Source organism: Chiloscyllium punctatum, chromosome 9 (assembly GCF_047496795.1).
Source record: "Chiloscyllium punctatum isolate Juve2018m chromosome 9, sChiPun1.3, whole genome shotgun sequence".
NCBI classification, from domain to species: Eukaryota; Metazoa; Chordata; class Chondrichthyes; order Orectolobiformes; family Hemiscylliidae; genus Chiloscyllium; species Chiloscyllium punctatum.
In genome coordinates this window covers 116,672,440-116,686,438 of record NC_092747.1, presented here as the reverse complement: position 1 = coordinate 116,686,438, position 13,999 = coordinate 116,672,440, and the positions used below count along the sequence as shown (strand labels likewise).

General features: G+C 42.9%; 1 protein-coding gene across 6 annotated transcripts in view; it reads left to right on the top strand.

Annotated features, from left to right (window-relative positions):
* myo16 (myosin XVI) overlaps positions 1-13,999 on the top strand; it is a 390,437-nt gene that overhangs the window by 265,455 nt on the left and 110,983 nt on the right. For all 6 annotated transcript variants that reach the window (XM_072578153.1, XM_072578149.1, XM_072578148.1 and 3 more), the window contains one exon: positions 1,018-1,218. In XM_072578153.1, coding sequence (XP_072434254.1) covers positions 1,018-1,218 — 201 coding nt within the window. The remainder of the gene's footprint in view (positions 1-1,017; positions 1,219-13,999) is intronic.

Sequence of the window (13,999 nt, the reverse complement as noted above, 5' to 3'; positions counted from 1 at the left end):
GGAGCAGAACAGAGGGAAAGGGAGTAGAGTCCCATGACAATCTAAAAACACAAGGATGAATAACTTGCCTTTATCTCCCTGAATAATCATTCAGCCTCAGGATCCAGCTGTACCCCAGAGTGTAGCAGCCTAGGTGACACTGGTGCCAGCAAAATAATTGTTCTTTCAGTCGTGCAGATCTGCAACTAAAGTTTACTGTCATAAGGCTCGGGCAGTTGTACAGACCTTAGATGGGAAAGCCTCCAGGATTTATTCATCCCCTGGAATACATGTTCCTAGGCCTAGACAGGTGCTATGCACTTCAGCTGTCGTACTCCTGCCCAGAATGAAAGCAGCAGGGGAAAGAGACTCATTGCTACAATGGCCCTGTTCAGGGTTTATTCATTGAATTTGGAAAAACTGTTTGGAAACAGGAAAAGGCTGCTTTGTTCTTTCCCCTCATAACTTCTCCCACCTCACCTCCATCAGAACCACATGCTTCTTTTTTAAGCTCTTACACACCTGTTTATTCTGTACAGGTTGGGAATATGAAAAGTAGAGCATTTCAAACAATATACATGCAACATCTATTTAATGAAATAATATAAGCTCACTTAAAATTCACCTTAAATATCAGGATAAATATATAAGGCAAATAAATGCCTTATTTATGCTTGTTAACATTATTGCTCAGTATAAAATAAAGTCAATCAATTCAATTATAGCCATCTTTGAAGATCCTTCATGAAACATTTTTTTTAAATGCAATTGAAGTTAAGTTTCTTATAGGCCTGGATGTTGTTTGTAGATTAAACATTGGACCCTTATGTCTGCTTCTAAAGATTTAATGTGTCCCCGGTTTTAAAGATAAAATGAATGATCATTTGCAGGCATAATTTTACAGCAGCTTTTTAAAGGAACCATTTTGGTAGGTTTAAAATGAAGTTTTGCGTAACTCAACCAAATGGATCTCACCCAATTAAGAAGTCATTCAGGCTACATTGCTAATTTATCCAATCTATTCCTTTGTCATTTCAGAAACCTACTGGCTTTTTATCATTGCTAGATGAAGAAAGCCAGACTCTTCGATCAATGGAACAAAGCCTCAGCAAACGGCTGCAGTCCCATTTGGAAACAGCTCATACAAATGCTGTTTACATGTCGACAAAGGATGGAAATGGGAACATTCCATCAAAGGACCCAGGCTCAGCCTTCACGATCATGCATTACGCAGGAAGGGTGAGTTTACAGGAATGCGTGATTAGTCACGTATGGTTAATTAAGGGCAACATTTAAATTTGAAGAAGCCATTAGTTCTATTGATGAAATTCAAGAATAATTACTAGATTCTCCTGCTCCACAAAGCAGTCTCAAAAACATTTTATGCAACATCATCTAGCCTGGTTAAAGCAAATGAGAGTATTTTACGTGTGATGAATAGTGTATACCACACGAGAAAACCACAGATTCACTCGCTGACTGTCGCCTGAACTATCGGTGAAATATGAACATTGTCTATGCAACACCTTTAAATAATATCGTGGATGTATTGTTATTCACAAGTATTGTTTGGTTGGCTGTATATTTCACAAGTGGAGATTCATATGATGTAGGCTGTAAAATTTTATGCTGTTCAGTTTATTAGAAATCTAAAATGTATTAATGACGAGACTCCTAGTTTAATGTTTCAGTGCACTAATGGGAAAATGCTGCCCGTTGTTCAATAAAATTGTAATTTGTTTCTCTGTTCAAAGGGAAAAGACCCTCCCACCCCAGTGTTATTCAAAGTACAAAGATCCCCCAGTACTCTGGGAAACACTCTGCCCTCAGCCATTACCAGGACAGATTAACTCATTATGATATGTAGGATGAGAAAGAGCAGTAACAATGACAACTGGTGGAGGGCAAGAGGACACTGAGCAAAGGGCTGTTACCTGCTGAAGTGTTCAGTTAGCACTTCGATACAAACCTTATGCAGCAGCAATGCCTCAGCTACACTCGCCTCTTCACAAAACCCGTCACCAATTATCTCACCTGCAGCACTCACAACTCACGCCTGTGTCTTGGACAGTGCTGCTTGTAGATGTCAAGGTTCCTGTCAAAAGGCAAGGCGCTGGAAAAGCACAGTAGGTCAGTCAGCATCCAAGGGGCAGGAGAGTCAACATTTCTCCTTCAGAAGGGCTTATGCCCAAAGTATTGATTCTCCTGCCCCTCAGATGCTGCCTGACCTGCTGTGCCTTTCCAGTGCCACACGTTTTGATTCCGACTGCAGTCCTCACTTTCTCCAAGATGTCAAAGATACGGTCAGCTTTAACTTTATAGTCATGTCTCCTCTATGACTGCAGAAGGTGGCACTAGCATATCCCATAGTTTTACCACAAAGAACAGCACAAAGTGATTTTTTTTCCTCCCAAATTGACAGAGCAAGAGGGCAGGAGAGCATTGGAACATTTCTTTGAGTGCTCCCTATCATCATCCTAACAATCTCAAATGAACGGGATTCCATTCTGTCAACATAAGCATGATACAGCTCTCTGTCTACTATCCCAGCAGTAGTCATGACATACATCCTGCTTCACCCCCAATGCTATCCTCATTCCAATCAGGCCATTTTTTTACAAACTGACTATTAGGTGACAAGGCCTATTATCTTGGCTCACGACCATGACCAGGAACATGAGCAGGAGCAGGACAGATCTCCAATGAGAATTGTGGTGAATATTATCAAGCAAACAACTACCTGCTCATAAAAATATTCCACCATCTAGTCTGTTCAAGAGGGAATTTCCAGTTGAGTACCAAGCTGATATCCATGTTTTGTGTTTGCCTCGTCACCATCACAATAGACCAGTCCTTAGCATCACCTGGATAGCCAGGCCAGCGTGAGATGTAGGATGAGAGAGAGGAGAAGGAAAAGAGAGGCAGAGGCCACAGCACCCTGCACGCCTGGACCCAATTTCCTCTAGTTTAATTCAAAAATTTTATCCTCATGTCACGACAAAAATAAACTCTAACACAGAAGCCAGAACCAAAACACATTTACCATCCAATCCAATTGTGCTCCTTTAAGATAGTTCACATATACAGTCATCCTCAATGGTTATTGTGGAGCGTGTTTCTTTTCATATTCTATGCTTTGGAAGCATTCTTCCTGTGGCCTCCTCAGCCAAAATGCATAGCTTCCTCTCAATGTATGGTAATTTTGTAAGTAGAGGCAACATGAGTATGCACATTGGTGCCTGTTGTCCTGGCAGCAATCCTGATGATTTCCTCCTTCACCAGCTCACTATCCTGTCTTTAACCACCTGTAAAATTATTGGAATATCAGATGACGGTTCATCACCTTCGCAGGAATAGATTGGGAAGGAGTTGGCAATGGTAGGATGCTGAGAGAGGACAACAGGCCATTCTCAAAAGTTGTTTCAACACAACTAGGTGACTGAGATGTTTCGGAGGCCCTACTCAATAAGGTTCCTCCCAGCCAATGCCAACCATGGAGTTATACAGCATGGAAACTGATAACAGAGGGTCCATCGGCATGGGTATTACTGCATTGTTATTGGAGGAGACTGCTGTATCCATATTGGATAGAATGCCCTCTGTATTTTGTGAGATGGGGCTCCAACTGGATGTTAATTAAGATTCTCTGCCAGTATGTCACTGCACCTAAAATTCTCCAGCAAATATCCATGAGTTTTCTTCAGTCATCTCAAGCTTGCAATGTAGCATAAGTCTGCTGCAGTATGGAAATCTGCCTTCTGCAATCTGGTACATGTGGCAACTTATCCCCAAGTCCTACATTCTGCAGATTTGTGCCCATTGAGTCATCTCATGTAATCACTTCCACAAAGGTCTCCATCTAAGCAGGCACGTTTGAATGCCAGTGTTGTGAGAAACAGTGAGTTTTCTGAAAGACTTTTGTTCTCTTTGTTGACCAGCACAGGAATTTCCCCATATTTGGAAGCTGAAACCTATAGCATGAAGGGAAGACAGAGGAAGTGGATCATGAAGTCACCTGAGTTTACTGTGCAAAATGTTTCAAGAGAGATCGGGGGGGCAAAGAGGAATGGTTCTGAACAAACCCTCTAAAGTCTGTCCCCTGGCCTCGGTAGCCTCAAACTTCCCCTCCTTATGATGGCCAGCATGCATTGTTTGAGCAGGAAGATATTACAGTCAGTTTCTTTGATGCGTAATATCATGCTGTTATCTGGAGATATGCACATCTTTCTACTGTTTTGAGAATTGTGTGAGGTACTTAGAGAGCGTGCCTCTCATTATAGTCTGTGTGCAACATGAGGGTTGTGGGGAAGTGAAACCTGGTTAGAGAGAACAGATGTAAAGAAATATGTGACATTAAATATAAGAAAATTAAAATAGTTAAAAAAGGAACCATGTGAATAAAATTCATGTGATAACTGATGAAAACATAGGAAGTGTACCAAGAGCATCAAAAATGCTCTTCGCTTAACCCTAGCTATATCATTGAATTTCGTCCAGCATTTCCCTATATTTAATGTAACATACACCTGTTTTCTCATACTTGTTAACCAGCTGTGGAAATGAGCAAAGCTGGGGGAGAGGCCATACAGGGTTTATTCAAAACCACTCCTCTTTGGCCCCTTGATCTCTCGAAATATTTTGCACAGCAAATTCACGTGATTCCATGGTCCACTTCACTGACTCTGTTCTCTCTGCACACTACAAGCTCCTGCCAATCAAATGCATGACAAATTCTTTCTGATGAATTGTGGAATAGATGTCTAGTGGATTTCCTATCTGTTGGAGACAACAGCATTTAGTTCTTTATCTTGATTCCTGAACCAGGTCTTCCAAGGTAGGATCAAAGCATCTTGGTGCCCTCTCTATAGTTTCTTCAGCAATGTTTTCACTCAGAATTGTGCCCTTGTCACCTGCATGTAAAACATACCACGTTTCCTTTGAATCAATGTTGGCTGGGTCCTCTTGTGGTGCAGTGGTAGTGTCTCTGCTCTGAATCAGGGAGGTCCCAGTTCAATCCCATTTGTTCCAGAGGTGTGCAATAAGTTATCTGAACAGGTTGATTAGAAAAGTACTATTGGTTAATTTAGTAAAAATGTTGGTTGTCTTCAAATAGCGTCAAGGATGCTAAATGTTCAGCTTTGATTGGCGGGCGATCTTCTTGCTGACAGTTTCTATGATGCAAATAATTAAGTTATACAAAAATCACCCACTAACTGAGTTGCTTGTAATGGTAGACTGTGAGTAAATCTAGAAAACAAAATGAGCTTCAAGTGACTGACACAGTTTTTGAAGATCGAGCTGTATATTTTTCCCTTAATTCTGGTTGAGGGAGATGCTCTGTATTTGTGAAAGGCTGCATTTGTGTGAGTCTAGATCAGAGTGGTGCTGGCAAAGCACAGCAGGTCAGGCAGCATCTGAGGAGCAGGAAAATCGACATTTCGGGTTGCCCAAAACGTCGATTTTTCTGCTCCTCGGATGCTGCCTGACCTGCTGTGCTTTGCCAGCACCACTCTGATCTAGACTCTGGTTTCCAGCATCTGCAGTCCTTGTTTTTACGCATTTGTGTGAGTGACCACTGCCTTTGCGAAAATGGAGGTTGAGTCCAGAAATTTGCAGTTCCACCCTTAAGCCTGTTTTTTGTGGGAGCAGGAATGTGGTCAAGTGGGATTTGTGTCCGCACAGTTCACAAAGATAGATGCTCCATTAGGTCACTGTCTCCAGTGAAGTGGAACTTTGATAAGCTTGGAGTGTGAAAACTGGAATGCTCAGAGTAGACTTAGTAACTGCATTTGCTCTTTGAGAATTTCTTTGTGCATCCCAGGCAGGATGCACGTTGATGGGAACATTCTCAGCTGTACAAATCTGACTGTAAGCATTGGATGCCAGAGTGTTGGAGTTTCAGTCAGGAAGTTGAGCTGGATAGAGGTCAAGGTAGGTGACCCAGAAAAAATGGGGGTGCTGTAGGGTACCGAGCTCAGCTAAAGAGAAAACCTGACTCAGAGATCCAGCATTGTGTCGCAAGCTTAAATACAAAGAATTAAAACATTAAAAATCCTTCCACCATTTGAAATCTCTAGCTGTATATTGTGTACCCTAATCATTACACTGCCACATACAGTCAGAGAGTCATAGAGATGTACAGCATGGAAGCAGACCCTTCAGTCCAACTTGTCCATGCTGACCAGATATCCTAAATTAATCTCGTCCCATTTGCCAAACTCTCTAAACCCTTGCTAATCAAGTACTGATCCAGATGCCTTTTAAATGCTGTAATTGTACCAGCATCCACCACGTCCTCTGGCAGCTCATTCCATACACGCAACACCCCCTGCGTGAAAAAGTTGTCCCTTAAGTGCCTTTTAAATCTTTCCCCTCACCTTAAGCTTGTGCAGTCTAGTTTTGGTCTCCCCTATCCACATTGACTATTGACCCCACCTACGCTCGACATGGTTGTATAACCTTCTATCAGCTCACCTCTTAGTATCCGATATTCCAGGGAAAATAGCTCCAGCTTATTTAGCCTCTCCCTATGGCTGAAACCCTCATGTTAAAGAGGCATTTGTTAGGTTTAGACTGGAGCTCCTTGTTTACAGAAGAAAAGTTGAATTGGGAGAAATGACAACATAAGGATTTTTTAGCTTCAATTTGATGAGATGAAAACAGACAGAGCTGAGGAGTCTAGTCTTTTGAACTGATAAAAAAATGTAAAAAAGAAAATTTCAGCTGATTGTGAATAGCGATGGAAATAGCTCAGTCACTTTCACAAAGCAACAGATAAAGGAGGTTTAGAGATAGGTTGGCTCTTGTGAACCAGAAGGTGAAAGTCTGAGAGACACAATACCAACTCTTCCAATTAACAGCAATGTCTACAAAGTTTTCAGCACCACAATGATCCCGCCTATTTTCAGCTTGGGCTTCCAATAATGGCCAATACTGCTATTGATGGTATTTGGGGGTTGATAGTGATATGTTAGCAACTGGGTATATTAACAATCTCAGGTCCCTTGGTACTGGAACCTGAGTAGAGAAGGTTCTATTGAAATCTTGTTCAACCATGTCTTTGTATCTAGTGCAAGTAGTTAATAAATGTTGGTTAGTTTTCACTGGTATGGTATCCCCTGGTTCTCATCCGTCAAAGGTTTCCAGAACATGCTTTTGATATTTATACAGAAATATGTCAGTATAGCCTATTAATGCAGCAAGCAAAATAAACAACCATAGAAGAGAAGCTGTCAGAAGTGTGGCACTGGGCAAGCACAGTAGGTCAGGCAGCATCCGAGGAGCAGGAGAATCAACGTTTCAAGCATAAGCTCTTCATCAGGAATGACTCTGATCTCCAACATCTGCAGTCCTCACTTTCTCCTAGAAGAGAAGATGTGTCTCCTTTTTATGACATACCAAGGTCTAAAAGTCTCAAGTTTTTTAGTGAATGCATGTGCATTAGTCGAATAGGGTAGACATCAAGGGGGTAACCCAATAACTTCAGCTGCAGATGTGTCCGAACATAGCAGCTTTTGAGTCTGATTCTAACTTCGATATAATTGATCTTCAACACACTTCACCAATTCTCATGAAGTCTTTATTCATTAAGCTGTATCTGTCCTTCTGAAGGAGGAAGTAACCATCAGCAGCATCCTGCAGTTTGACTTAAATTACTGAAGAGCAGAGAGAGCTAATGAGAGCCTCAGTTCAGATTATCCTGCCTTCCCAGCTGAAGCCAGAAATCTATATCTGGGAAGCAATGATGTCCCAGTCCGTTTGAGAGGGGTGTCATTGGGTTGAAGAGTATTTGGGGTAAGGGGGTGGCGTGGTGGTAGTTGGGGGAGGTTGTTGGATCAGGGATAATCAGGTCGGATCAAGGTTCATTGGGTTGGCCGTTGTTGAGTAGGAGCCGAATAATTCAGATGAGGAGATGATCAGCTCGGGGGTGGGGAATGGGGGAGGAGGGTACAGAGGATGGGTTGGTCAGATTGAGTGGGGATAGTCAAGGCAAAGAGCCAGTCAGACTGGGGATGGGGGAGGGAGTCAAGCCAAGCACAGTCAGATTGAGGTGGAGTAGGAGGATTTGGGGGCCAGTTGGAGTGAGGGGGTGGTCAATCAAAGGATTTCAGGTCAGGTTGGAGTATTTGATGGTGGGTAGTTCAGTCTGGGTGGGGAGTTGGGTTATGCCAGATTGGAGACTAGTCAGTACAGCATAGTATGATTGGATGGGAGTTCCTGTTGGGGGTGGTCAGGTTGGAGTGATCATTTATCTGGTCAGGACATTACAGGGAGGAAATGATCAGGTTGGTGGGGTGCTGGGGTGGTCAGATTGTATCAGTTGGTTTGGGGGAGGGGGATTTGAGAGTCACTGGCTCACTTCTGAGCTAGACTAGGTATTAACCAGCGTAACACTTCCTGGATAAATATTCAGGTAAATCTAATCCTGTGATCAGTGTTGGACAGTATCACAGAGGATCCTTGGTGACAAAAATCTCCCCGGGCAAATTCATCACATGCACCCAGTCTTCCTGAAAAATGCCAGAGTGCTATTGGAATCCTGGGAGGAACACTAATTGTACAGTTCACTCTTGGAGGGTAATCTTTTTACACTTGTAGTTTCCTTCCTTGACTCCAGCACTTGCTGTTCCACTCGTCCTGCTCCCTTCCCCCACTCACCCTCACTCCCCACAATGTACCACTCACTACCCAGACTCTCCCTCTTGCAGTTCTCCACCCTCCCCCCACAACCCCAGCCTCCCCTGCCTGACTCCTCCACTCTTCACCCCCCCCATCCCTCCATTCACTGTTCTCCTCCTCAATCATCCTGCTTACCAATTCATTCCATAACCTTCCCACATCCTTCACTCAAATTCCACCATCCGCTGTTTCCCTCCCTCTCTCCCCCACCTGCCGTTTCCCCCTATCCAACTATCCAACTTGGTGCTTCCTTCTTGACATTCCCAATCCCAATCCAACTTGTTGCTTCCCTCATTGATCCTCTGATTCGTCACTGCCTTCCAGTCACCACTTCTCTTTGGAGAAAGATGACAGAAGGGAGGAAGTGAGTTTGGCAAGAGGGAAAGAGAAACCAGGATGGGACTGGGGAGTGGGAGGATGGTGATGAGTGGGAGGGTAGGGCAGGAAGCAATGAATGGGAGGGACATTGTGAGCAAAGAGCTGGTGAACAACTGTGTAAAACAGAGTTTCAGAATCCAGGAATCGGTGAAAGTGCACATTGGCTGCAGAAATTCACCAGTGATTCTCAGACTGCATCTTCCAAACCCATGAAAACTTCCACCTAGAAGGACAAAGGCAGCAGATATATAGAAACATTACTACCTGCAAGTTCCCCTCCAAGCCACTCGGCATCCTAACTTGGAAACATATCAACGTTCCTTCACTGTCACTGGGTCAACATCCTGGCATTCCCTCTCTAACAGCACTGTGGGTGGACTGGAGCGGTTCAAGAAGGCAGCTCACCCACACCTTCTCAAAGGGCAACTAGGGATTGGGCAATAAAATGCTGGCCAGCCAATGACACCCACATCGCACAAATCAATTTTTAAAAAAAATTCCACTTGATTAATCTTGCCAGGTTTGGCTTTCATCCTTTAGTTTTCTATGGTGGGGAAGTCTATCATTCCTTCACCTATGGATGAGAGTGTGGCATCCCAATATGAGATGTGGGACCCTGAGTTAGGAGGATGCAAGCTGAAATTTTGGAGCCACAAACCCTGCAGTAGCAGTGGAGCACTGATTGAGTTGAATAAAGTTGTCCTGTTATAACAGGGTCCCACTCTCACAGGCTCCACACACTCAGATTTATCACAAATGACAATTTTCAAGCCTTAAGATAGGGTCACAGTGGGAAAATGCTTTGGGTAGTAGTGACAGTAAACTCCATTTAACCACTGCGAGGTGTGCAACTGTAATAATTCAGTGTGCAGCTCTTGATGGGCTGTTCCGTTCAGCTTGGAGAGAATACTGCTGAGGGGGAAGGGAACATTAAGGGGAGGTACGGAAGAGTTTAAACCTTAGGCAGACCCTCTGATGGGTTCCAAAGGGGAGCCATAATAAGGGCTGCTCGATGTCCACGTGAAGCTGCTGGGCTGGGCTCTTTGCATGAGCCTCTCCTGCCACTAGTTGAAACTCGGCAATCGCAGGTTAGCTATCCAGTTAATGTCCTCAATCAGCTGGCAGATGGGCAAGCAATCCAACACTAGCACCCATCACCCTGCTACTGGTAACGCTGTGACAGGAACAGAAGTGGGAACTGAGGTTTGGGTATGGTACTCAATGGACTCGTTTTGATCTCCACCATTTCATATTCCCACCGGCACCTTTTCAAGGGGCAGCTTTCTCACACAGAGGGGGATGCATGTATGGAACAAGCTACCTGAGGAAGTGATGGAGGCTGTTACAATTACAGCATTTAAAATGCATCTGGATGGCTAAATGAATGGGAAGGGTTTGGAGGGATATGGACCAAGTGCTGGCAAATGGGACTAGATTAGGTTCGGATATCTGGTCGGCATGGACAAGTTGGACCAAAAGGTCTGTTTCTGTGCTGTACATGATCTGGCAGTTAGGTTGAGGGTACATTCTTAAGTATATTTTGTGCTTATTTGTTTGTACGTTTTATTTAAAATACCAATATTCTTTCTCTAATCCCAGTTAAGACCTGTGGCCTGACCACCTGCACCACTCTACCCTGGTAGACGTTTGTTGGAAACTGACACACAAGTGATGATAATGATATAAATGACCCTCCTTTGTGAAAGACTGACCAAGAATTAGAACTGTGAACAGCCACTTAGACCAGATTGAAAATACCAAGTGTCATTTTGAAAGAAAAATGACCACATATCCCTTCTCATATATCACTAAATGTCCAAGTGTAAAAGAATGATGTCCATTGCTGGAAAATGGTATCTAAGTAACATGTAATGCACACAAGTGGGAGTCTAAAGGGTATGTTTGTTATATATAGCCTCAAGTCAGGACTATAAATTTGTTTGATGCAGACTGATATCACTGGTGCTAGCCATTTTAAACTATAATCACACAATGGGGAAATCAGGATACTAGATTAGTCTCCTGGCTCTTAATATCCGTTTGCATAATGGCCTTTTAGTGCTGATCAATTTGTTTTCATCTTCTCATCAGTGCATGTGTCAAAAATAGCCTTCTCAACTGTCATCTAACCTCTGCCCTGGGAATGCATCTGGGAAACTGCTGCAGGCCAAAGTACTCTCTGAAACTGAAACTTTCATTCCAGCTGAACACAAAGAAGATGGATTAATCAATGAGGAAGCTTTCAATTTTTCTCTCTCTCTCTAGAGTGATTTTCCAGACATAACAATCAGCATCGTCTGGTGCAGGCTCAGTGATGAATCTGTCGAACTTCAAAAGGTTGCTTGACATGCAAGTGGAGAATCAAGCTCCTTAATATTCTTGCATGACCCTGCTTAAAACACTCTCATTACCTCAATGCCAAATCAAGAGAGGGAAGAGAATAAAGCACTGTTAAGTGGCGTAATTTATGTAAGGTTCCAACACCTTTGTACTCCAGTGATTTCATTGACGTTCTGTAAGTCTGAATTAGTTTCCTTGTAACCAATACAGGTTTATTAAATCCCTGGACAGCAGATGGACAGGGTTGAGAGATTGCTAGTTTTACAGCACTTCCTTGAAATGATGTACATTGCTTAAGTTGATGGAAAGACATCTGGTTGCTGTCATATTAATTGATGTAAAGGGACAATTGACATGGGTGCTTATGGTACAGTGGTATTGCCTGTGCCTCTAGGTTGGAAGGCCTGGGTTCAAACCCCATGTTCTCCAGTGTTGTTTTATAATCTGTCAGAGCAGGTCGATTAAAAAACTTTTTATTTTAAGTAATTAAAAGGGCGGAGTAAACTAGAAATTACATTCATAGTATGTCAACCACACCATCCAGGTATCACAATACTTTCAATGAATTGATTATTTTTGAAATGTAGCTATTCTAATATAGGTAAATGCAAGAAGCAATTTGCACAGAGCAAGGTCTCACAATCAGCAAGTTAAGATAATGACCCATAGGGGGCTTCTTGTGGTGTAGTGTCCTTCTGCCTGCCCTGGGAGGCTCAGGTTCAAAAACCCCCTGTATATTAATATCTCTGAATAGGTTGATAAGAAAAAAATAGGATGAATAAACTGCTAATCTGCTTTCTTTTTGCTGTTATTAATTGGGGTGAAATATTCAGTTATGCAACAGGGAGAAAATGTCTTGTATAAATGGAACCAAGAGGCACTTTTATCCACCTGTACAGGCAGCCAGAACCTCATCTGAACATTTCATCCAAAAGTTGCAATTGGTGCTATGCCTTTATGGTTCCTGCAGGATGTAATCTTTCAGTGTCATTATGAATCTTCTTCCACTCACTTCCTATGAACCATGCTGATCTCATTCTTCTATGAGATGAGTCTCGATGTCCAAATGTTCTGCAGAAATATGTTTTAGAGATTTTCTTCGTTTTTGTTTGAAATGTTAATTCCTGCACGAAAGCAAACTGGAATTTGTTCAGGGGTCCCTCCTTCGTGTGACTAGAAAGTGTTGGACAGGCAATTCTATTTGGTGAATTTGCAGTCAAGTCTTATCTTATTCTCACAGGACTGATCCAACATCGATAAGATAGCAAATTGGAGTTGGTCATATTCAAATAGCACATTACTCTGATAACATTATAATTTAAGGCTTATGATTTATTATGTGCTCTGACCGACAAAGAAAGAGTCAAGTTCTGAACTGAAGGGCCAAGCGGCTTGACTTTGGCCTTAGAGTGTGAAATGAGGAGAGTCGAGGACAGCACAAAATCAGCTTTGAAAGGCATCAACTAAAAAGTGATTGAAAAATAAATGGTATGTGAAAATTACTTTGACCCAACCTTAAGTACAGTACGACTGAGTGCAGCTTCAATCTAGCAAACATTAAACTCAGGATTGATATTCGGGGATTGTTCTTCACTATCCTGATATAACCCCCCCTCCCCCACCCCAGAGGCCAGAATCCCGTCACCAAGTCCCCCTTAATTTACTTTTGGAGAGTCCTTGACACTGATCCAGCTCTCTCAGAGCCAGCTTTCAGAGTGAGCAGAACCTCGGACACTCTTTATTTCCTTCTTTTTCTCTTTTAGAAATTAGCAGAAAGATAAAAAAATTCACAATAAACAATAAAGAAAACAAAACTTCAAAATAAACTCTTTTTCAGTATGAAGACACCAACAGCAGTAAATAAGACACACTGACGATGTGGTTCCAGGCTGTTCAGAAGTCAAATCAACGTTTCGGGCAAAAGCCCTTCATCCTTTTATTCCTGATGAAGGGCTTTTGCCCGAAACGTTGATTTCGCTGCTCGTTGGATGCTGCCTGAACTGCTGTGCTCTTCCAGCACCACTAATCCAGTATTTGGTTTTCAGCATCTGCAGTCATTGTTTTTACCTTGTTCAGAAGTCAGTCAGTCTCCTCTCCTCCTTAATACAGAAAAGTGGAGAGCCTTTCACTCTCACTGATCTAGCTCCCTCAGGGACCTTGGACACTCCTATTTTTTTAATTTTTTATTTTTGTTTAATTTTTTAAAATTTATTTTCCCCCACACTGCCGTCTAACTGCGGTAGTGTTTATTATTTCTATCCCCAGCCCCCATGTTTTGTGTGTGCAGGTTTGAGACACAGTGAGAGACACAAGGTGTATGAATCTTTATTCAATTTCCTCCACCAGGAAGATAGGAAAAACACCCGAGTGGCCAGTGACAAGCACTGCCCTTCACATCAAAGGGCAGTGCTGTGTGATCAAAACAGTTGAAGGGGAGAGCAGGGATTAAATCAAAATACAATTGGACGGGGAAATAATGCACTCCACTCCCTGTGGCGCCCACCTCTCCCTGAACGACTCCAGGGTGTTGGTGGACACCGCGTGCTCCTTCTCCAAGGACACCCGGGCTCTAACGTAACCCCGGAAGAGGGGCAGGCAGTCGGCCCTAACGACCCCGTCCACG